Source organism: Topomyia yanbarensis, chromosome 3 (genome assembly GCF_030247195.1).
Source record: "Topomyia yanbarensis strain Yona2022 chromosome 3, ASM3024719v1, whole genome shotgun sequence".
In the NCBI taxonomy this organism is placed as follows: Eukaryota; Metazoa; Arthropoda; class Insecta; order Diptera; family Culicidae; genus Topomyia; species Topomyia yanbarensis.
In genome coordinates this window covers 115,144,595-115,169,777 of record NC_080672.1, presented here as the reverse complement: position 1 = coordinate 115,169,777, position 25,183 = coordinate 115,144,595, and the positions used below count along the sequence as shown (strand labels likewise).

Below are 25,183 nucleotides of genomic sequence, written 5' to 3'. Positions count from 1 at the left end.
TCAAAAGGTTACGCTAATCCCACTAGCCTTACCTGGAGCGGATCTCCAACGAATATGCTTTGGATATTACGTTTTGGGTGGCAGCTGAATAAATCTACCGATCGGACGACGGCCACCACAGTGAACAAAGCCATCGATCCGGCTAGGACGAAGTCGCAGCCAGACGCAGTAGTGTTGAGTGTTTTGACAAGTGTTGTCCGCTTTATCAAGTGCTGTGGGAATGAGGATTTGCTTGAAGAGCTAGCTAATCGTGAAGTTAAAGTGAATTGATAATGCATAATCATCGCGGTGCATCACGGTGCTGGTTTTCGCGGAATTCGTCCAGTGGCGTCAGTGAGCTGCAGAGTGTCTATCAGTAGCAAGGAATTTTCAGAGCAAGATAAGGTGTACATGCGTACGAATTGTTGTCGCCACCAACTTGGGGATTTTGCGGACAGTGTGGATCTGATGTACGCTGGGGAGATATTTGATCACCTACTTCGTTTTATAGTTTAGGAAGTTCGGTGATTGACTTTTATATTCATGACATGTTATCAGTAAAATTTCGACATGTTTCGAAGCATCGGAATTTGTAATTCCGAATCAATTCACTGAAAATTTGAAAAACATAAGCAACTATTATTATTTCTTTCCATGAATCTTCATTCTTTGGCAGATATTGGTCGTTAGCCTCACAGGTGACTGATCCGAAGTAAACGCGTGAGTGTGTGCGGAGTGTTCTTTTCTACCCGATTTTTTCTTCGCTAGTGTACAAAAACTTTTCCCACAGTGCTACAATCGCTAAGTGCGTAAAAACACAAAAGCGATGTACCTTACATATAAAAGAATCTGTACCATGTTTTTGAGCAAAAAACAATGACGCTCAAGATAATATTGCAATATGGACGATGGAAAAACAGCAGATTTCATTATAAATGACACGTTTGTTAATTATCTGTGCTAAAAAGATTACAAAATTCCTATATTCGAAATTAAAAAAAAATTTTAGACTCATCCTAGGTTTTAAATTTAGCGTTTTAGTTTAATTAAAGTCGAGTTCAGCTCATCAAAATTACCCTTAGATGATATTGATTCCATTTTAAACTACTTTTGAGGTTTTGTCCTGCTTTTGTATGGAGTCCATACAGGGCACCAACAATATCTTTTGAATGGAAATTCAATTGTCTTCAACAAAGCTTCAGAGCAGCCTTTTCCGGTAATTCTTGTGAACATATCCAAACTCTATCTCTTCCTTTAAAAGTTAGTGATGGCTTTCGCTATGCAGTGAAATATGGAACTAAAATTTTATAGTCAGTAGATGAATCATATGATGTACTAAAATAGTTCAAAACAAACTGTTCAACTAAACCTAACCATACTTTCGAAAAAAATAAAGTTAGTGAGAATCAACTACTGAGTTACCATCGTGTGCTGTTCTGCCCCATGCAAAACTGATTAAGACATCACTTTATAAAAAGTTAATAACTTCTTCTAAGGAACCTGCATTGACTTGCAGTTCTGGGTAAAGTTGTGGATAACAAAGACTGTAGAGACTCGTGATGGAACTAGAAATCAACTCGGGGGTTTCGTTTTTTGTAAGCAGTCAGGCGCTCTGTATTGTCAAAACAATTTTTTCCCCTTTTTAACAATTCTAAGCAATGTTTCGGGGATATTATTTATTCCAGTATTTTTTTAATTTATTTCTTCGTTATATTCTTTAGAAGTATTTTAATAATTTTCTTCGTATTGTATTTCTATAATTGCCTTCGTTTTCATCATTTCATTCATTTTGTTTAATTTTAACGCTTTAGTAATTTTGGTTATAATATTCATTTAATTCGTTTCATTCATTTATCTTAATTAAATTTTTTGTGTTTTTATGGATTACTATTATTTAATTCATGGTATTCATTTTCTTCATTTTTTGCATAATTATAATTTCATTATTTTGTTAGATTTCATTTATTTTACTAATTTTATAAATTTATTTTGATTATTGCAGTATAACATAAGGGTTTAGTTTTAATAATTTTATTTATTTTATTCGTCTATTTCATTTTATCAATTGTATTAATTGTACTCATTTTTATTCATATTGAATATTTCATTCATTTCTTGCTTTTTCTTCAATTTTTGCATTTTATGCATTTCATTCATTATATTCGTTTCAATTACTGTATCACTTTTATACGTTTTATTGTACTAGCGTATTTCATTAATTTATTCATTTGGTTCGTTGTGTTCAATTAATTAATCTAGTTCGTTTCTCTTATTTTATTAGATTTCTTCAGTTTATTTTATAATATTTTACTATTTTATTCATTTTATTCAGTTTTATGCGTTTCATTCTCTTTATTCATTTAATTTATTTTATTAATTTAATTTATTTTATTTATTTTATTTTTCTTATTAATTTTATTTATTTTAACGATTTGATTTTTATTATTTATGCTACTCAGTTTATGAATTTATTTATTTTTTTTCATCGCATGTAATAATTTTCTTTTTTGATCAGTTTATTTATTTTGGTGGTTTCATTTCTTAATTATTCATTTTCATTTATTTTATTCGATAATTAATTATTATACAAAATCACTAAAATTATTCGTTTTTTTAGGTTTTATTCTTGCAGGATTCGAAACTTTGTTAACCATATCTCAATTTAAGTGCATACTTCGAATGAGTTTTTCAAATTAATCAGCGTTTGGTGGTATGTATAAGAAATTCTTCATCACACTACGTGGAATCAATTGGGTTATTTGATGAACAGTTTTTACGCGTTGTGTAGCCCCCGCGTAAAAATGAGATATTAACACCAATGTCTTCTGCTGGGTTGAACCCGAAAGATACACAGCTTGTGTATACAACTGAAACGTCTGTTCGGGACTGATGTTCCGGTTGGTATGGAAATTCTGATTTTTTCTGAAGAGTATCTAACTTTTAGTTCTCAATAATAAAAATCAGAATTTCCATTCTATGAGGCCAAAATATGTTAATTACCCCATACGTTGTAAAAATGTGTTTTTGCCTTTCTTCTAAGGCAAGGCTATGCTATCACTCTGAAAATCTTTTTAACCGAGATCCGGAGGGCTGAATCTCTTATATTCTTCGTCACAGTTTGTCGAGTTCGGCAAATGTTTGTGTGTGTATGTATGTAATTGCACACTCGATTACTCGGAGATGTCCGAACCGATTTTTTCAAAGTTAGTCTCGAATGAAAGGTTCCATAGCTATTGAATTTCATTCAATTCCTACTTCCGGTTCCGGAGATACGGGTTGGAAAGTGCGGTCACATAGCAAATTCCCATATAAACTGGTGCCAGATTGATGGCCAAATTATTCAATACACATTAAAATATGTATGCAAAATTATCTGGATTTGCGATTCTAGATCACTAATGACCAATCGAAGTAGCTTTGACCACATTAGTCGCCTAGACGGTTCTTGAGGCCCCCCATTTATTTCTCAGCGAATTCTTTACCGATTTTCACAAACTTTATTTTAAATGAAAGATATGACACTCTCATTAGGATCCACTCATAAATTAGGTAACGCTTTTAAGGGGAGGGGAAGGGGTACTACAAGTTTTGACATAGGGAGGAGGGGGAGTAAGCTAGATCGGCATTTTTGCGTTACGTAATTTATGAATGGTCCCGTAACTGCTATTGAATTTTATTCAGATCTGACTTTTGGTTCCACAGTTATAGGTCGGCTAGCACTGTGTTAAGAAATGTACCATATAAACCGTTACAATCGTAATAGCTCAGAGGTTAAAAATCTACTGAATGGACACCAAATTACTTCGATTCGCAAATCTAGATCACTGATGCCCAGTCAAAGATTGTCCATTATCGACAATTCCGGAAGTCCCGGTCTTCGGGCATATTCCAGAATTAAAGTCAGATTGGAATTCGGTGATGACTAAACCAATTTTCACAAAGTACCAAACGAACGGTATAAAAAGAGGTTTACGCACCTCCCATCAACCCCCCACCGGAAAAAATGGCCGTCTTTCAAAATCACTGAACTCACATATCAATTTCTCGTAGATGAGTAGGCCAATTTTCATCAAATTGTGGATATTATCCCCACAGACAGCCATAAAATTTCGTACGGATCGGTATTAAGGATCCAGAAATATAGACTGAATCGTCCGGTCACATATGAAATTCCCATATAGGGGAACATGGGGAGACTTGACCAAGCGCAAAATTCTATTTTTGACAATGCCGTCTTCTATTCCATTCTTAAATTTTTTTCAAAAATATTTTTACACTTGTTTCGATCCCTTAAGGTATGAAAAATCCTTTCCTTACGGAAAATATTACGTGATTAATAAAGTTGCATTAAATGATGTAATTTTTTATCAAACTTTGTATGGACATATCTACTCGACTACTAATTACTAGTAATGTATTAATATACCATCTTAATCCTTGTGAAGCAGTAAAATGATTTTACATAAATTGGAACATTGGAATAGTTATTACTAGAATTTGCATGACATTGAACGCAATAACTAATGTTGGGGAGACTTGACCAAGATTTTATGGGGAGATTTGACCAAATGGCAATTAGCTGTAGAAAGCTACAAAATTCCTGATATTTATTATACTTTGGTATCTACTGTTAATGTGAACATGCAATGCAAGCAGTACAGTTAATCCTTGAAAAGAAATGCATTAAAAATCGAGATTTGTCAAATGCAACCCTTTTATATTTTTTACTGCTACCTAAGGATCTCGACAATATGGAAAAAAATAATTACAGTATGTTTTATGTCATTATTTTTTGTTATGATTTTTTCAAAATTCTCTTGGACAAGTCTCCCCACGCCTTGGTCAAGTATCCCCGCAGCGGGGAGACTTGACCAAAAAAAAACGATCACAGAAAAACTTTTGTAACTTTTCAAAAATTAAATTAAAAATTCTGCACAATAACTTAGTACATTATATCTCAATGACTTTTGAGGGATTGAAGGCTTTTTTAGAGATTTATGCAGTTTTAGCTGAAAACCTGGTCAAGTCTCCCCATGTTCCCCTAAACCAGAACCATTCTTTTTCAAGGGGGGCCACGTGAAATTTAAGTAATCGATTTCGTATTTTGTATGCCAAGTGACTTTAAAATTCATGAAGCGTTTGATGTCACCTCGAAAAAAAATATTTTGATGAAAATCGACTTTTTTTGGATATTAACTGATTCTGTAACTTTTTGCCTTTCTCCTATAGAAAGGCTATGGAATCACTCTGAAAATCGATGGTTTCACCGAGGCCCGGAGGGCTGAGTCTTGTAGCAAATGACTCAGTTCGTCGGGTTCGGAAAATATATGTGCGTGGGCGTACCACAGGTACCACCTTCCCATAGGTTGAATCCCCATATAAGCCGGTAAAATTCCCATATAAACCGGTAAAATCAGTATATCTAAATGATGCAAAACTAATTGAAATGAGTTCTAAATTGCTTGAAATTGTTGGTCCAAATTACTAATTGCAAATCAAAGACTCTTAGACCACACTGAGAGCAGTTGAGGATTGCGCAAGATTCGACGGAATAGCCAAGTGCCGAAATTAGATTCACACCTGTTTCTCATATATTGCTGACTCGATTCTCACAATCTTAATCTTAAATGAAGGGTATAGTAGTAATGAGGTGTATAGGAGTTTTCATCCCCCTCTGACACCCACCTCGGCATACCCGAAAAAAATTGGCAAAAAGACAACAATGAACTAATGCAAATTAAGCTAATTAAGTATGATATTTTTGGTTTCAAGTTTTTCAGCATCGACACGTAGCTTATTAAGTTCGTGGCTGGCAAGCCGTTGTATATAGGTGCAAGGTGTACTGAGAGTATAATAAACATTTCCACAATTTTATTGAACATCATCAGCCATGGAATCATAGCTTGGAGAAATGGGAAAGGCACAATTGAACCACTGGGGGGATTAAAACTTTTTTTTTACGATTTAAAAACCTTGACTTGTCCAATTTATCATACATTTCATTTATTTATTATTACCACAACCAAACTTTTAGAGATAGTAACAACAAAATGCACTTTTCCCACTAAAAATGACGATGTCTAAATATTCGCGTTTTGAGACAATTAATTTTTATAATTAATTTAATATTTAAAAATAAAACGTTTGTTTAGTAGCGTATATTCTTTAAGAGTGGCTATATTTTTTATGTTCATTGCTACTATTTTTGCATAGAGTCCTTTTTGGAAGGTCAATCGTGACTCATTATGACGTTATAATATCTAAAAATGACGTATTACATAAATAAGAATAACTTTACCGATTAGTAATTTTCGACCAAAACAGATTCGTGTAGTCCCGTGAAAAGAAACTGTTTAGAAATAGCATGTAAAATGTTGTTTAATCAATAAATCAGCATATAAATTACCGTTGGAAAAAATCACATGAAAATATGATTATATTCAGTTATGGTTCCAGTTGTGCATAATACTCTACCATTTCAATACTGCCTATTTTTTTTTATTTTTAAGTCTTTGATTCATGCTAAATCTGAAAATTAAACAAATCACTTCGCGTCAGATACACACCGTCCGCAACCCACGATAAGCAAACCAAACATGCAGCATTTGAGAAGCACGAAAACTAGTGAATGAATTTAATCGCGTAGCAAAGCAAACCGAAACCGAAAATGATGATAAACGGTGACAGAAGTGGCATGAGTGGTGCGCTGTTCAGCAATCAAATGGCAATAAATGGCGACCGGTATCAACAGCAGCGTCAGCGTTCGCGAGTGACGGAACCGGTCGAGATGACACCGCCGGTAGGGGAAGGTCGGTGGCACGCATCGTTTATCGATGATGTCAACCGACAGCAGCAGAATCTGCCACCATCGCAGCACCAGCAGCAGACAAAAGAAAGTGTAGTTATGCGAAATAAAGTGATTGATCTGGACAAGAATCGTATAAAATGTAGCCGCAATAAGCTCTGGTCAAGGCCGCTGAGTTTCTCCGGTTTCTTCAAAAAGTCGCTGAGCCAGGGCTCGATACAGCTGGGAGCGAATGGAGGTGAAGGAGGTGTCCGACATAGCACGAATTACGCTGTCAATCACGACCTGTCCGATCCAAATGGCAACGATCCGTCAGGGCGTGGTGCAAAGTTTGATCTCAACATGATTCGTAAGCTGGAAGATGAAATATACAAAAGAGGCCGAGAGCAGCAGCGAGACGAGTGTAACGCGGAAGCAAAAGATTTTCACGATTTCTATTTTAGTCAGAGAATGTTTGGCGAAAAGAAGACGTTCTCCAGTGATACCTCAGCATTCAAAGGAGATGCCAAAGCGGTGCTGGTAGTTGACTCACAAGCTCTGGAACCGATGCTACTGAAACGACCGCTCAGCACCGATGATGCACTCTTGCAAAATAGATCTCGCGTGTCGGACGGGCACGTGGACGCATCCAACAAATCGATCATCATCGTGGACAACTCCGAGTTCTATCCAGTGCTAATGAGGTATGATATTAATAGCGAACTAGTAAATCGTCAGCTTAGGGAACAAGCTCAGAGGCGTGACGAAGAAAAGCTAAAAATATCCACCCGAAACGGGGGATTCCCACCCAAGACTGTGCCAACGACGAGTGTTGCAAACGCATCATTAACGGGCAATAATGGCGACAACGCCAAGATACCACTGTCATCGTCAAAATTAACCACTGCCATGAAAGACTCGGCACCGCCAGCGCCAAAAACTATAGCAACGCGTAACGAGTCGGTTGCGTGTTGTGAAACCAAAAGTATAAACAATAATAATCATGCTGCTCAGCAGAAGAAACTAGTCGTTAGCGCACGGCCGCCACCTCCTACAGGGTCTGGGAGTGGCGATCGCTCTAAAAAGGCCCGCTCGAACCTCTTCCAACGATTCCTCCTACAGCGGAGAAGTCTTAACCTTTCTGTCAGGCGTCGTCGGCGTCACGAGTGTCACTTCCGGCCGCCACCAAGGCTTCCTTCAACGGATTCAAGCTCTTCATCGGATGGTAAACCCACAAGTAACAACAAACTTAAATTTGAATATCTCAAAAAAATGCAACGATATGACCCTGAAACACCATCCATAAACGACCGATCTACGGCCGTCGCTCACGCTAGCAGTGAGCCAAATCTTTTCTCGCGGGCTAACTGGAAAAGTGCATATTTTCTGCAACATCTCCAGCACACACCCCGCAGTTGGAGCACTGGTGACCTGAACAGTCTGAGCCATCTGATGTCATCGAGCAAAAATTTCGCCAACATTTTCGAAAGCACCAGTGACAATCTGTCCCGACTTTCGGCTATCGTAATCTCGTCCAGCAGCAATGGTTCCCCTTCGTCTGGCTCGCTGACATCATCTTCGTCAATGTCATCCGGTTCTAGAATGCAGTCACTGTTGGAAAATCATTACCGCCAACTTCAAAGCAGAGAACGTTCAACGAATAAAACTCATTCGGTTGTAACGAAACCTCCATTGGGATGCGCCAACGCATCTGGAACGGGGGCTGGGGCTACAAATCCACCCAACAGCGGTAACATACTTCGAAAAAAATCTTCCTCTTTCCGAGGAGTGCTGAGACGGGGCAACACTTCGGACGTGGTCAATACCTGGATCTACAGAAAAAGGTAAGCTCTATCGTTTTAATATATTTATTGCTGTACATGACTGATCTGTTAAACCGAACAAGCAATTTGAAATTTACACAAGTCATAAAACATATTTTTGGTTCTTCCAATAATCCGGTTCTGAGTCTATCCGCGTCAGCGTCAGTCAACATCTAACAACTAACTTCCTCAACAATGCGAAACCGCAAGTATTTGAACAGTTCAAGTCAGTAGTTTCAATGACATTCATACACACACACGTCTAATGGTAAAGTAAGAACGTTGCGAAACAATTCGATTGCGAAATGGAAACGATCTCGTCATCATCGTCGTAATAATAGAACGAGTAATGTCTTCATTCATAACCTGCCCCGCTGTACCTACTCTGGGTGCCTTCATATACGCGGCGAACAAATGATCGTTAACATCAGGAAAGAGTCGAAAAGAAGCAATTCACCTCCCCTAGCGAGTGCGAATGACTTACGCCACTTCCTGAAGATGGACGTTGAATAGTAAATACTGCTATGTTATACAGCGACTCGTGGGATTTTCCCATTTCACCCGCACAACGGCTACTGCTGTGTGGTTCTTCATAAATGTCATGTTTAGCATAAGGTGCCAGCCGTCACCAGTTGTGGTTTGGCAGTTTTTTTTTGTGTAACATTTTTCGAAAAACACGTTCGAGTCATCGTTGGAATGTGTAGAATTAACTTCGGGAAAAAATGTGCAACCTATTCGTCAAGATTAGTTTTTTGACTTTGATCAGTATTTTTTCTTGCGAGCTAGTAAATCATTTCGTTGTTTTTAAGTTGCGAAAAGCCGTATTCAAAATGAAATTTGGAATCACCGTGGAATTTTCGGAATCACAAAACAAATTATGGTGTTATGTTATGGTTGTGCAATTTAGTCTACACATAATGTCAAACACAACATGATTGTCGAATTTTCCCGTTGATTACGGTTTAGTCCTTGTAGCGAAACTTTGTTACTACTGACTATGACTATTATCACCGATACTTGCGCAACAATTACCTGACGGAAGATAAGATAATTTAAAAGTTGTCCTGAAAAAACACTAAGCTTTGATTCTAATCTCGTATATACCGAATTACGGAAATCAATTTTACGAGTACCATTTATTTATTCTTGCTAAATTAAGAGGATCCTCTATCCTCTAATTTTCGAAAATTCAAAGCATTTCCTCATTCTGACGTCTTCAAATGGTGCTTGTTTTTTACATTTTGTTAGTTACAAGTATGAATCTATTTCTCTGTTTATTTCTTTGTTGTTAGTACTGGTTTATTTAGGAATACTTGGTTGCGGTTTTAGTAAATGCATTTTTCTTGGTGTTTGTTTACTGTAGTCCAAGACAAAGCTCACTAGGGTTATCCTTCACAGCGAGAGTGGCTGGTGCCTTTTGATTCTTTATGCATATTCGAGGAAGTGAATCACTACACCCAACTTAATCAACAACACTGTTCACAAATGCGAAAAAACACACCTAAATGTGAACAGTGGTGTGCTCTACCTAAACTTTCACTCTACGGTGAATGTGAAGAAAATGATATTTTTGCTCCTAATTATGTTTTCGAAACCAGCATAGCGTAAAATCCAACCACAACCCATTTGAAATTTGATCCATGTTTCGCAATTTTTCCCATTTTTTTATTTTTGCTTGGATTTTTTTCAAATTTTGTTAAAATTTCATCGATCTTTTTTAAGTTTCTGAAATTTCAGCATTCTGCTTTTTCGTCTATTTCCATTGTTACCAAATGATTATTTTATCCATCTTTTCACTCCATTTTGACATTTTTTTCCATTTTTATCATTACCGCTTACTTTAATTTATAGTCATTTCTCTGTTATTTCATTTTATTTGCAATTTTTGGAGGAAATTCCACTTTCTTTATTTTTTTCTATTGTTTAATATTTAAATACCCTGCTTTTTTATTTGTTTCTTTTGTCATTCGATCCAATGTATAAAATTTGTCCATTTGCTCCATTTATTCTTATTATACTCTTTTACTATTTTCTTTTTTCTCCATATTTTTCTGAATTTCTTCAAGCATTTTTACTTTTTTTTAAATTCATTCCAATTAGTCTTTTTGCCCTATTATTTACCTTTCTCGTATTTGGTTTCATGTTTTCTAGTTTTTAGTTTTCCGTAATTTTTTCCCATTGCTAATTTAATATGATTTTATTTATTTTTTACACATTTTCATTAATCTTCAATTTTATCATTATTGTTATTCTTCACTTTTTTCCATTTAACCTATTTTGAAAATACTTCCTTTTGTTGGCTATTTTCCTATAGGATTACTTTTCATTTTTTTTTATTTTTCTAGAAAAAATTTGATTTATCTTTTTTTACATTCTTCGTTCCGTTGTTTGAATTTATTTCAAATTTCATTTCTAATGTTTTTTTACCATTCTTCAAATTATTTAATCCATTTTTTTTAATTTCTTCATTTTGTGTGTTTCTACAGTATATTGGTTTTTCTACTATTTTTTGTGTTTCATTTTGTCCGTTTTTGTGCAATCCATACCTTCCAAATTTCTTTATTTTTTCAACTTTCCATCATTCTAATTTTCCAAAAATTTCAAAATTTTTAGGTTAGTCCATTTTTTAATTTCTTCGTGGTTATTTTATTTTCGTCTTTTATATCTATTCCTCAACTTTTATGCTTTCTTAACGTTTTATTCACTTTTGCTATTGCTTTGAATATTTCTTGTTTTTAATGTTAAATATTATTCTCGATTTATCGAGTTATTCAGTTTTATACATTTTTTTATTTTATATTAATGTTCGTATTCGTATTTGTTGTTTTTTCTCATTTTCAAAAAATTTCTACTTTTACAATTTGTTGACTAGTTTCCTGTTTTCTTTTATCGATTTTTATAGGTTCTGTTTTGGATTCTTTTAGATTATACATTTTTTTGACAATTGACTTTAATTAGTTTTTTAGTTGATTTTGCTACTTTAAGTTTTTTTGTACATTCTTTCAATATTCAGTTTTCCCATTGTTTTTTTCCTTTTCTATTGATCTCCATTTTATATGTTCTTAATTTTTGCAATTACTACTTTTTTAACCTTTTCATTTCATTACTTTTACTAATACTTTTGACAAAAATGGCTCTTTTCCAAGTCAAGTATTAACAGCCCAACGTTTTTTCCGTCATTTCCACTACAAACAACTAGCGCAAAAACTGGTACATAACTATAAAATTTCAGTGTAATATACATAATATCAGTGAAATCTAATGGAATTCAAAATTTAACTCTTTGGTACACGGGCAATATAACGTGATGGGGGCCCTACGTTGAACCCCCCGGGCCCGTATTTTCTTTCAATGGCCCCAACTCTATCCCTAATATTCTAGAGTTCTGATCATAGCACTTCCCGGTTAACTGTCGTGTTAACCGGGAAGTTCTCGAAAGATTGGTGTTCAGTATCACTAGAAAAGTTTAAATACGCTCAGAAGTTTAAATCCTTGAGCTCCATCGATGCAACTATGGTGTATGCGATTTTGTCTTCAAATTCATGAATCTGCAGACTTGATTAATAAGACAGCCGAGTTTTTAAATCATTCCATATGGCTTCTGTAATAAATGGCAACCATAAAATTATTGCAACACAGTAAATTAAAAAAACGAAAAAAAAAATCAGGCATGTTTTATGCACAATTTAAAAAAATTGATGAATATTTGGAGGTTGTCTGGTGAAAATCTCAACACTTTCGCGTCACGTCAGGTTGGTGCACTATGCATAAAACGAGATTGAAACGTTTTTGTAGATTCTTCCTTCAACATCTAGATTTACCTCACTTTAACCCTTTCATGCCCAACTTTTTTGTAGCGCATATAAGATTCCAAAAATATTTTTCCTTGAAAATGGTGGATTCATGAAACACGAAAAACCTTTTCTCATAAAGATAGGTGCTTCTTTCGCAGTGCAAGAAGCTGCTTAATTTTTACCTTCCAATTCTCAATACAATCCTCCTTATAATAGTTCAATTGCGTGTAAAACTTTGGTGAAGACAGTACAAAATGATAGGTTTTATCAGTATTCAATAATATCCCAAAATAATGAAGATATAGAAAAATTTAATTTTTAGTCGTTAATGTAGATTGTCCCTGGCAGCACTGCTCCATCGAAATCCACTCAGACTAACTGCAATAATTTCAGTTCTAAAGCTAACAATAGGTTATAATCATATTCCTAAGCCTTTCTTGTTTTCATAAGCATATCCTATTTATTAGTCAAGGTATTTGCGTTTCGACTTCTTCAGAACCACGACCAATGCACCGGGCTGACGCCAGCCGTTTTTTTTAAACAGGGCCTCTATATTGAGGCGTACGGCTAATAACTGGGAGTATTACCTTTCATTTCATTCAAATTGATTGGTTTCCGTTGGATCAGTGCTGCAAGGGTGTTAACGGTGAAAAATAAAATTTTGGAATGCCTTTGTAGTCTAGAAATATTATTGAAAACTGTTGAACCTATTAATTTAGAGCACCTTCGACTACGTTTCCCATGCATTTGGAATATTGTATATATTCCAGAAGAATTATATAGAGCATCGGAAGGAAAAGATTGAGCACCTATCTTGATCCAAGTAGGTTTTTCGTGTTTCATGATCTCAGTAGAAAAATAGTTTTAGATAGAAAAATTTTTGGGCAAGATAGGGTGAAAAAGATTCTGATAAGAGACCTAGTAATCATTAGAGGCGATTTTACCAAGGTAACTTTTGTTAATCCGTTGCTGGTGGCAAACGTGAGCTGGATAGTTTGCGAAGACTTTATACGTAGTGACCACCTAGCAATCCGATACGTACGACATTGGTCAACGAAATTATGCTACAAGAACAATGACAAGGTTCAGTTTGTGAAAGCACTACGCGCACACTTCTAACTTGAATGAGAGTTAAAACAAACTGAAAATACAAATCACACTTCGAAATTCTGAAAATTTACCATAAAAGAAAGAATTACCCCGCCCATTTAATTTCTAATTTCTTTGCGAATGAACCCTAAATTCATAAAATGACACAAAAAAAGTTTGACTCGTTTATCCGGGCGAGATTTTTTTTAGATCCCCGAAAAATCGAGTCTGACCTGTAATAGGGTAAGTGTGCCCTAATTCATCCTAGCATCTCTATTCATCCCACGCATTTGAACACATTAATTTGAGCAGTGTCTGCTATCTCTATTTAACGCATTAGCTTAATAGAAGGATGAATAAGGGTTCGTTGTACTCAGCTATTCACTTCGCACAAACGCGAGTATTTTACAACTTTTTCTACGCATTTCAGTGACAGTTAGCAGAGTTTTCAACGAAATAGTGTGACATTCTGACTAATTGAATGAATAAGGGCTCGTCTACCCTACAAAAATAAACGATTATAGCTGTCTTTAGTTTTTTTCCTAACGGACGATAATTAGCATAATTTTGCACAGTATTCCTTTACATCCATGCAATTTTATAGTATACTAGCTAATACTCATGGCCCGCTGCTGCGACTTTCAACGAAATAAGAGGAAAACACAATTTGTTCCGAAGCGCCATCTGGCGGGCAGATAATCCCCACCTAACAGCACACAAACACGCTCCATAACAAATACCTACTATGTATAAATTTTAACGGCAATCGGTCAAGCCGTTTGGGAGTCCGTAAATGTTCGGTGTTAAGTCAGACCGGACTAAGTCGCAAAACATCAAAAAATGAGATAATGATAGTACTGGATAAAGAATTTCGTAAGCTACATTCGGCTTTTGCCAGATTTGAAATATGTAACAATGAACAAGAATTATGGCAAAACTTAATTTCCAATCATAATGTAAAGAATGCTGCGATTCAAACTTTAAACTCGTTTTTCTCGAAATCAATATTTTGTCACCTAGTCCGGTCTGACTTAACACCGACCAAATCATATACATACAAACATTGACTTTTATATAGATAGATTTTTTATTTTGCATTAATTTCGTGTTTGCCTTTTACATATATCGAAAGAATAAAATAATGACAATTGAAGGGTGTTCCTCAACTGCATCCTTATACCCCGTAAGGGCTTTTTGTAACACTTTTTAATTCCACTACCACTTGTATCTGCTACAGATACGCGTATTTCACACACTACTTGTCCGAAACAAATCTTTCTGTAATTCAGTGCGTCTGTTCCGAAGCCAAATTTTTATTACTATTCCCAACGTTTTCACAGTTTTATAATTTATTTATTCCAATATCGTGAACAGCGTTTCTTGTGTTCTACGATTATTGCTATTATTCATACTTGCTAGTGATTTTAGGCACCTTGATGCAGGTTATATTTTTCAAAATTATCCTTACACGTGATATTTTTGAACCCATTTGTCATCGCCAACAACACGTCCCAGACCGGTAGTAGCAAGCACACAAAATGAGTTTTTCTTCGACCCGCGAGCGATGCTACAAATCATGGTTTTTCTATGTGGAAGCGTAGTAGCTTAATTCAGAATTGAGTTGTTTGATTCATGCCTATCACAGCATTTCACGTTGGAAGAGTGGAAAAATATTAGAAATTTATTTCGCTCGTTGACAATATTTCTTAGATCTTTGTCTTCCAAGCATCGTTGTTGATTTTAAATTTAACTCTCTTTTAAGATTAAAATGTTTTTTTTTTAATTTAACTCTATCCGAAATTTACAGGTCCACATGAAAGAGAAAGAGAGAGAGAGAGAAGATTTAACTTAAAAATCATTTCTCGCAAAATTCGGAATTGGTTTGGAATATTTATTTATTATATTCAGTGGCAGGGATACTCGCTGTTTGGGTAACCACTTAACATTCCAGCACTCGCGCCGTTGTATTTTGTACAATACCTTCAGAAACTTTTTTTGAGCAACAGCGGCTGCTCATCAGGGGAGCATTCTCTCTATATCAATTCGGTTTCATGTTAACCAGCAAAAACATCAACACTTTTCTATGTAAATTATGTTTGTGAAATACCTGACGATCCCTTTAATCTTGTATGCATTGGGAAAAAAGTGCAAAATACCATCTCAAACGAAACCTACACCAACCGATGACATTCTACTGCACAGTTAAAGCATGTCAACAGGTTACCCCGACTAGATTAATTGCTTCGATAAGCTCACTCCAAACTGGACTGGGAAACATACGAAGTACATTACACAAAATCCAGTGCAGTTTCGTGACAGTTAATTTGTCGAAAACCTAACGACCGTGCATACATCGATATTTATTTGTATGTAGGTAATGCATTGACAGCGCGCAAGAACAGCAACAAATTTGCGATGACGACTGCAGATACACCGCGTATACACTCGCCTTGGGTCAGGTGCCCCCAGTTACGTTCAATAGGCAAGCCTCGCCATGGTGTCCTGAATGCCAGCGCACATTAAATGCAATACGTATAGGCCAGGAAGTCATAAGGCAGCGTAAATTTATCTGCACATCAGACACATTTCAATATATGTACTTGCGGCGTGGCACTTGCTTGCTGCCAGTCGGATTTAAGATAGGATGCGGTGAAACAGGATTCGATCAATAAAATATTTCGATTTTCGATATTTTAGTACTGGGTTTGCATGTATGAAGCATGATTTGCAGAGCGCGATACGGTTTGTCTGAGCAGGAACAAATTCAAAGCCAATCTCGATTGAATACTCTGGGCAGGGCAACCGAAATAGCCTATATCAGTAGCTCGGCTGCACGTACACATACGTACAGTGCTGCATTTATGCGAAAAACTGTCTGCATCATTTAAGCTCCAAACTAGTTTATCCAACCTACGATTTTATTTCTCGCATTGCATCGATTCCATCTCCTCATTTTTGCATGCGTCAATTGCATACTACTTTACCGTGGGCAGTATTGCCGCGAAACTGTGCTTCTTTGAAAAGCATTCTGTTTTTTCGGTTTTGCAGTACCGTTAACGTGGTCTTATTTATCGCATAGCACAATACATATATGTTCGTTCCGGTGTCCTCTAAAATGTGCATTAGAAACAGTGTACAAACGAAACAGCCTTTTCGCTATCCAATCAGTTCTCTCTTTTTTCACTGTATGTAAACGTGACATCATCTGACGAGTACCGAAAATGCGTAGGGAATGCAACGGTCGGCTGTTGCAGAGGCAGACACGTGATAACAATAAATTGTTCTGTCTCGAAGCCGGAGGTGTTTAAAATCTGGGTCATATGTAAATCTCACTTATGGCTGCGCACCGTCATCCGACGCTGTTCGCCGTCTGTATCCAATGATTCAAGCAGCTTTCAAGTCAAAAATGATGGCGATTATGATGGTTACTGCAAAGTCTCCAGCTACCAATGCACCGTAATGAGTGCGACAATCGGTATTGTAGTTTGAGAGGTGATTCAGAGCTGTCGTTCCTGCTTTATTATGGGTTCGTGACAGAATTCAGCAGTAAAATTAACTAGGAGTAGTGAGGGACCGACACTTTGGGTAGACCCATAACTTTTCCAAGAAAACGGTTTTTGAATCATTTAAGAACGACATGTTATTACTAGTTCGAATATTCTGATAATATCAAGACATAAGGATTCAGTAAACAGCAAAAATAAACAAAACATACAGAAGCGATTTTGATGCCCATGTGGGTGTTATTTGTAGTTGGTATGTCAACAGTTGTTACGGCATTTAATTAGCAAGGGACTGGAAGGTGAAGTATATTTTTCAATATTTAGAGCCATAGTACTCAAGGGAGAGCAAGGAGTTGAAGGGAGAAAGTTTAGAAAAGCGTAGAAGGATCATATATGCTAGCTTAGAGCTCACCGGCGACTTAACTTTTTGTCTGCTACCGTAGGAGTCAGGGTCTTTTGGCATTAGAAATGCGAATCACCTGAGTCTACGGCATGTCCGGACAAGCGTAAAGTAACTTGTTACTGCATGCTGTCCCTAAATGGAATTGTTTATAATATTTTAATTACACTATTCTTACATTATGTTAAAAATAGAAAAACACAGAAATATTCTTTTCTCTAAATTCATTCGACCAAAAATTTTTCATTACATTATTCGAGTTCTTTCGCCACTTGAAACGCACGTTCTTTTATTCGTAGATTTAGGAAAATTATTCAGAGTCGACTGATACGAACTGATTCGTGATCAATTACATATTGAACGTGATCTGTTTTTCGTGGTTGTGAATTTGGTCCCAAAATCAAACCTATTTTCCCGTGAACTGTTTTACGAAACTCAAAATATTATTCGCGAATCTTTTCAATCATCTTGAATTATAATGATAATTTCTAATGTATTGCCCAAGATTAAAGATCTGTGCTTGTTAAATAGTTCACAAAATCATAAAATGTTATTCATGTATTCGTGAACTAGTTCATGATTCCTAGTAAAATATTCAGGACTGACCATTCGTGCTCGTGAAATAGTTTATAAAATCATAAAATATTCATGAATTCGTAAACTGGTTCATAATTCCTAGTACACGATTCACGATCTATCTTGCGTCCTTGTGGTATTTAGAAGAGATCTCGAATCATTTTCAATTTCATACAAATCTGCACATGGTCATGAAATTTTCACGTGAATCATTTCACAAAATTTGGGTTTATTCATGAAATATCATACAGTTATGTACAACTGCTAGTGACTAATAATAAGTGCGAGCGACAAATGTAAGAAAACTGTTAGGACCTCGAACATCGTTATTCATTTGATAAGGTTCAATGTGATGTCCGGGCAGCACCAAAAGTGCATCATAGAGCCACAAATCGTGTTTGTGATATAGTTCACAAGCCAAGATACCGCGAATCAGTCACGTTACTCCGACTAAAATCTCCGATAGCAATTAAAAACAGCATATCACGATAAGACGAAGAGAAATTACGAATATCATGAACATGAGTAACATTGCTCCACGTGTCAAATTCGCAAGTGAGCTCAAAAATAAAATATCACGAGAACGTAAATAAAAATTACGGAAATCGTAACTAATATCCTGAAATCATGAACATAAATCACACTACTCTGCCAGAACAATCCAATACGAAACTAGTTACTAAAATATCACGATTACGTAAATATAAACTACGAAGTGACTAAGGTACCGTGCTCACGAACATACATCTCGGTACTCTGCCAGAAAAATCCGATAGTATACTCATGAATCCAATACAGGCCCGTACGAAAGGTGGGTTCAACTGCCTGTTCAGGAAAAAAATATACTGCAAACAGTTTTGACACATAAAATGTCATTTGAGTTCGGTCACTCTAGAAACAAGTCAATGAAGAAACCAAGGACGAACCTTTGCGAAGGTAAGGGATGTATGTCAAGTTGGACGGCTTCTCTGAAGGATCGGTTCACGTTTCGACAAGTTTCGATATTAGCAGCAGTAGTGAGTAGACAGCAGATGTCGGTCAGCGGGCTAGCAACGGCAGCTAAGGAGCAAAAACACCAAGTTAGGGAAAATCGGGATATCGTTGTCTAGAGAAATTTTACCTCCGATGATTATTCCGATTGAGTGACAGCGAAATGGATCGCGGAAATGGGCATCGGTATAAGGTGAAATACCGCTGCCGAGAAGTTATCAGCGCCAGCTAGCAGAGAAATAGGAACGACTAGCACCAAGAAGGATAAGAAGCCCGGCGAAAGTGGTTGTAAATAGATGTAAATCCTTATGGTCGACACCTGCGGATCGGTTCATGTCTCAACAGGTGACGATATTTGCAACAGACCTAAGCAGGTCAGATATAACGCGAACGTTGGACAGCAAGTAAGGAAAAGTAGCTATGGATAACAACATGACGATTAACACAAAACAAAATAAGCAAGATCACAATCCCTACTACTAAAGCAGTACTAACGGTTGCCCTGGATGGATGAGTATTGCGAGATACAAGAGGTTTAGTCGGTTGGCTTAACAACTACTACAAACCAATCCGTATCCGCCACGAGCCAGCAGGTAGCGCACAGTGGTCGGATATGCCAAAAACGTGAACTTAATTCACTAGAGGCCAAACCATCGAATATATTCACAAGGTTTCTTTGGAGGAATTGTTCTTATGAATATTCCCCACAGTCTGATATAAATTAAATTGAGGCATGGCTTATTATGATCGAACTAGAAAAATCAACTTTTTATACTGACGAGGTAGAAAGTTGGTGTCTTCGACAAAGTTTTGGAAATGCTCATAATGAAGAATTTTGTTCAGCAACTTGAACTTGTAGGACTTAAGGTTATCGATTTATAAAGCGTTTTCTAAGGCAACTCCCTTAAATTTATTTTTTTAATATAATTTTTTCCACTGTGACTTTTCGTGCAAACGATGTTCCAGACAAATGTTGAGGTATTAAAACCACATAATATTGCTGAAGACTTGCATGTTAAAATTAAATTGTTATTGAAAACTGCATGTAAAAATATTGTTGAAGACTGCATGTAAAAAAAATTACCTGAAATCTGCGGCGCAACGCACACCTCTTGTAAAAATACTCATTTGTTTTAGAAATATTGAAGAATTTTAAATTTTTTTACACCAATTTCAATTGCGTATAAAAGAGAAAGGTGCTATCGAATATGCTATATAGACGACCAGGCACTATTTTCAATGTCCAGACTACGCACAATGAAGGTAAGAAGGTTATATGCGTAGCACTCTAGAACCCTATGAATATGGGCTACCTTTGCAATGTTTTTTTTTACTTTTTCCATATAAAAATCCACAAAAAAATGTTAAAATTTTCAATCATTTTGAAACGAATGAGTATTTTTACTAACAGTCTTCAACAATATTATGGGGTATTGATGCCTTCACATTTGTTTGGAACATGGATTGCACGAAAAGTCACAGTGGAAAAAGTTATATTAAAAAAAATAAATTTAAGGTTGATGACATAGAAAACGCTTTATAATTCAATAACTTTAAGTTCAAGTTGTTCAACAAAATTTTTCATTATTCAGTATTTCTAAAACTTTGTCGAAGACACCAACTTTCTACCTTGTCGGTGTAAGAAGTTAATTTTTTTAGTTTGATCTTAGTAAGCCATGCCTAATTTTAATTTTTATCAGGTTATGGGGAATATTCTTATGAACAATTCGTCCAAAGGTACCCTGTGAATAAATTCGATGGTTTGGCCTCTAGTGAATTATGTTCGTTTTTGACATTTTCGACCACTATGCAGCGGTGTCTTTTGATTACTCTTTCTAGATAACAAACATTTACCCATTTTGTTGAGCTAAGTCGTTTGGTTCGCAAGACTAGGTCCAGGCCTCTGATAAAATCTTCAAAGTTTGAGGGTTTCTGTACGTTTCTTGATAAATGTTAAAAACAATATTAAAAAACTCCACCTTGAGAATTTTCTGCGTACGGGCCTGAACAATATGACATTAACGTGATGAAAAATTACAGCAAAGCTCTTGAAATCATGAATATCGTTTAAATGTCGGTTCCAGTGTATACCCAAATTATGAACAAGAATCATAACAAAAACTAAACATGCCTAGGGAGCAACCACAGTAACTCAACCAAACATTGGAATGTAACGCCATGTATATATTTATCGCGAACTAGTTTTTGGATTTCATGAATACGAGGTACATTATTAATGATTTCAGGAACTTGGTTACAATTTTCGTTAATCGTTCATTTCACGAAATCGGGATTTTTTATCATAAATTTATGAACGGGTCTTTTCCCGTGATTCCAATTCCACGAGAGCACAACTTTGCTTACTATGTTCTATCTCAAACCGTTAAAATGCTCAATAAAAGATCTTGCTAAAATTAACCTAGCTGCTATTTCAATGAAAAAAGGGCCTTGCAAAGCACACGAACTTGTGTAAAAGTATCACAAGGGTAAGCAATTTAGTTTTAGTAAAAAGTTGAAATTTCTAGTAAATTCTCATTCTGGAGCACTATGCAATGGGAAGTCTACGGAAAATGCCTAGGAAGTACTTTGCACCTTTGTTTTTCGTAGAGTTTTCAATTTTTATATCGCATTGGTTTCCTTTTCGATACGGAACATTTTCGCACGAGGATATTTGTCATACATGTTTATAAATAATAATATTAGACTAATGCAACAAAAAGTTTGTGTCTCACAAGCCCCCATATAATCTCATCTCACGACACACTAAATGTCCATATTTTTATAATGTCTATCGATTTTTGGACACTTGAAATGTTTATGCCAAATGCATTTTTGTATCAATAGACTACTAGCAAAGGAAAGTTAAAGTGCACACACTTTTGTAAAAAACTTAAAAAAACTATCTAAACTGAGTTAGATATGCCCCATTATTTATGTCTATAAATCGGCGCTTTTAGTATTTGAAAATTCTGCTTGATTACTGAGGTATAGTGAGAGAAGTGACGAGAAATTGTGTATTACATCTGTATTATCTTGAGATTGGTTCAAGTTATATTAAAGTTTTCGAAGCTTTTTAATAATTTTCAAAGTAAAAATACTTTTATTGCGAGAAAAATGCAGTTTTAGATTTAAACTGGAAATATGGCTTATTTGGCATCACTGTAACCAAAAAATACATTTTTTCTAAATTCTTTACATCTCATCTCACTGATTGTTTTTAGACCAAATTAAGTCGAGAATATGAATAAAAGTTAATAATTGTGTCGAAACAATATGAAAATTTCTCTTTCTTTGTGATATTTTAAAGCAAAATGTGCAAATGGTTCAACAGTTTCCAAAGGCACGCCATAGTTCTAATGATAATTCTAAAGAACATTTGATTCCGCGTCCAACGACATTTTGATGATCAAAATTGGTCAAAAAATGCCGAATTTATTCCATTTTCCCCGATTTAAAAGTTGTCTCACATGGACTCTATGCGAAAAATGCGCTTTCTGAATAACCACTGTGGTGTAGTGCCGATCTTAGTAATAATGCAACATAGCCCCTTACGAGTCACGGGAGACAATTCCTAATTTGGGAAAAATTGAAACTCTCCGCCATTTTTCGAACGATATTGTCGGTAGACGCGGAATTAATTGTTCTTTCGAATTATTATTAGAACGAGTACATGTCTTCGGAAAAATGTTGAAGTATTTGCATATCTTTCACGAAAAATTCGCAAAAAATGGCAATTTTCATATTGCCCCAAATTGCATAATATTACTTACAAAACAGTATAATGTAAATGTTAAAAATCAAAAATCGGCTAAATAATGTTGTTTACGCAATAAATTCAGATTACAGGGGTGGGGTGATGAACCTATTTTCGCCATGTTTCTATTATCACTCTACGCATTTGAAGCCGTTGGTTAAAGAAGCGTCTGTAATACTTTTTCAACGCATTGAGTCAAATGGTAGCGCAACCATAAGGACACTCAATTCGAGTTTTCGTTGCGCCTAAACACGAGTGTTTCACCGTTTTCGGGGTATTTGTGTTATTATCTTGGCCTTAAGAACAACGCAAAGCTGTCGGTGCAAATTTGTACGCATTCCATTGATTGTAGGCCGGGTAATCAATGAATTTCTGAGGCAGCCTCCTTAATGTAGTGAAAATAGGGTATTTACCCTATATTGAACCGATCAAATGTAGCTTTGTGCTGCATTTGACTGGATGTACAACCTCTGGTAGGTCACTTGAAAAATTCATTCAATGTTTGTTTTTTTTATTAGCAGCGTGAAATCTGCGCAAACGTGATGAATGTTATGAAATGTACACTTTGCCATTGCCATTCAGTGCGTGTACGTCCTTGACCGCACCGCAATAGTATCCGCAGCAGGCTGCAATCTCACCAACTTTATTCTAAAACATTTTTTGCCTCAACAAAAATGAGTGGTTAAACCCCCAGACAATTAAATTTCTTACGGGCGGGCCAACGACAGTGTCAATAAAATATCGTGAAACCTCTTAGGTTATCTTATACAGCCTTCGCTAATATCCCCATAATCAACAAAATCGAGGTAGATGCAATTCCAAGAAGCACAAAATTGATTCAAGACGAAAATCATTAGGTACTCAACTCAGGTGAAGACTACACGACGATGGTCGTTTATTCACGGCGGGAGGACGATCGTTGCCAAGTTTATTGATGGGCCAGCCCAAGCCTCTTTCACGCTGTGAAGATGATATGATCAGCCGTCTGGCTTATTCGAGTGGTCGAGTGGAAAATTGAATTTAATGAATTTGAAGTGCCAATTCATAATGGTCTACAGCGATACCTGAAAGGTCTCCAACACTGCAGACGATGTCATGTTTATTAGTGGTGCTGTTTACGTTGGCGTTGAAGGGTAATGATCGGCTAAGCTACTGGATTACGCAGTTTGTGCTTTGTTGCGCTAAGTAAAAATACTGTTGACTACACATAAGACTTAGTACTAAAAATATATAACATACACCCTATCACATTCAAAGTATAATACTGATTGTAATGAATAATTTTAAACTTGATTTTGATAAAACTCATCACAACCTTCTATTTTTTCTTCTAAATTACAGCTACGATGCTTCCGGCAGCGGTCTAGGTGAGCCCCCGTACCGGGGGCATCACGGTAGCCCACACTCGTCACCATCGCGTTACTCGTACAATAATTCTGCCAAAACCAGTATCCAGCACTGGCGGACATCCAGTGGGGGTGCCTCGGATTTTAAACGAAACTCCAGACTCCGCAGCTCGACCAGTGCCGTACCCGGTGGTGGAGCTGGGGGAGGCAGCGGTTCTAGTACAAGCAGCAGCAGTACCGGATCCAACATGGTCGACCTCAACATACCGCGTGGCCACTCGCCACACTTTAGTCCCTCTAGGCAAACCAGTAAGTATATGAAGATTTTTGCACTTCTGGCCCATCCAATGCAAACGCCACGTAAAGACTTTTTATTGCCGATCGTCCCACAGTAGAAAATGATAATCGATCTCCTCCACAATCCAATGATTGTGTAAATATCAACAGATGAAACCTGATGCGTTATATTTCGCACTCGACCTGATCTCAGCACTGATAAAACTACAGATGAGGCCAGTCTTTGTGCTCAGGTGTCGGTGTTAAATTTTACAGAGTGTATAATTTCGCGAATTCGTTTAAAACCAGTAATTACATCAAGTTTTTTTCCTTTTTCATCCTCCCCTTGTCGATTTTCTGTCGGCTACTTTTGCTGGTTCTTGCAAAATATGTTTCACACGCTTCAACTGTCCATGACGCGTAAATTAATTATTGAAAATTATCACATTTTTGTATAAGCCTTGAATAAAAATTAATTAAATCTAGAGGTAGTTAATTGTATTCAAAGTTGTAATAGTGTCAAAACTCGTGGTGATCATCATTTTCAGATAGGTAATTCAAATACAGCATTAGGCGGAGGCCTTTTTTAATGTTATACATTATTATTCAGAGCTTGAAAATTTTAAATTTGAACCGCATAACATAGTTATCTCGTCACTATTCAGTCCTGATGTGAACAAAGTTGAGTACTCCCTATCGCTAACCCAATTAGATTTTTTCTCTATTTGAAACCTCGAAAATTGGTAATTTTTGAAAAACAAATTTAAACAATGCGAAAGAAAAGTGGTCATTTGTGTTTATTAAGATAACATTACTTTTTTATTTATCTGAACATTACATTTTTATTTTGAACATATTAAAAAAAATTC

The 25,183-nt window shown here is 36.1% G+C and overlaps 1 protein-coding gene across 9 annotated transcripts in view; it reads left to right on the top strand.

Annotated features, from left to right (window-relative positions):
- LOC131692484 (uncharacterized) overlaps positions 1–25,183 on the top strand; it is a 273,903-nt gene that overhangs the window by 224,657 nt on the left and 24,063 nt on the right. For 5 of the 9 annotated variants that reach the window (XM_058979563.1, XM_058979562.1, XM_058979556.1 and 2 more), the window contains exons 2-3: positions 6,538–8,607; positions 24,034–24,347. In XM_058979563.1, coding sequence (XP_058835546.1) covers positions 6,647–8,607; positions 24,034–24,347 — 2,275 coding nt within the window. In that variant the 5' untranslated portion in view covers positions 6,538–6,646. Of the gene's footprint in view, positions 1–199; positions 385–431; positions 450–6,537; positions 8,608–24,033; positions 24,348–25,183 lie in introns of those variants that run through there. The other 4 variants (XM_058979557.1, XM_058979560.1, XM_058979561.1 and 1 more) reach the window with 4 other exon arrangements.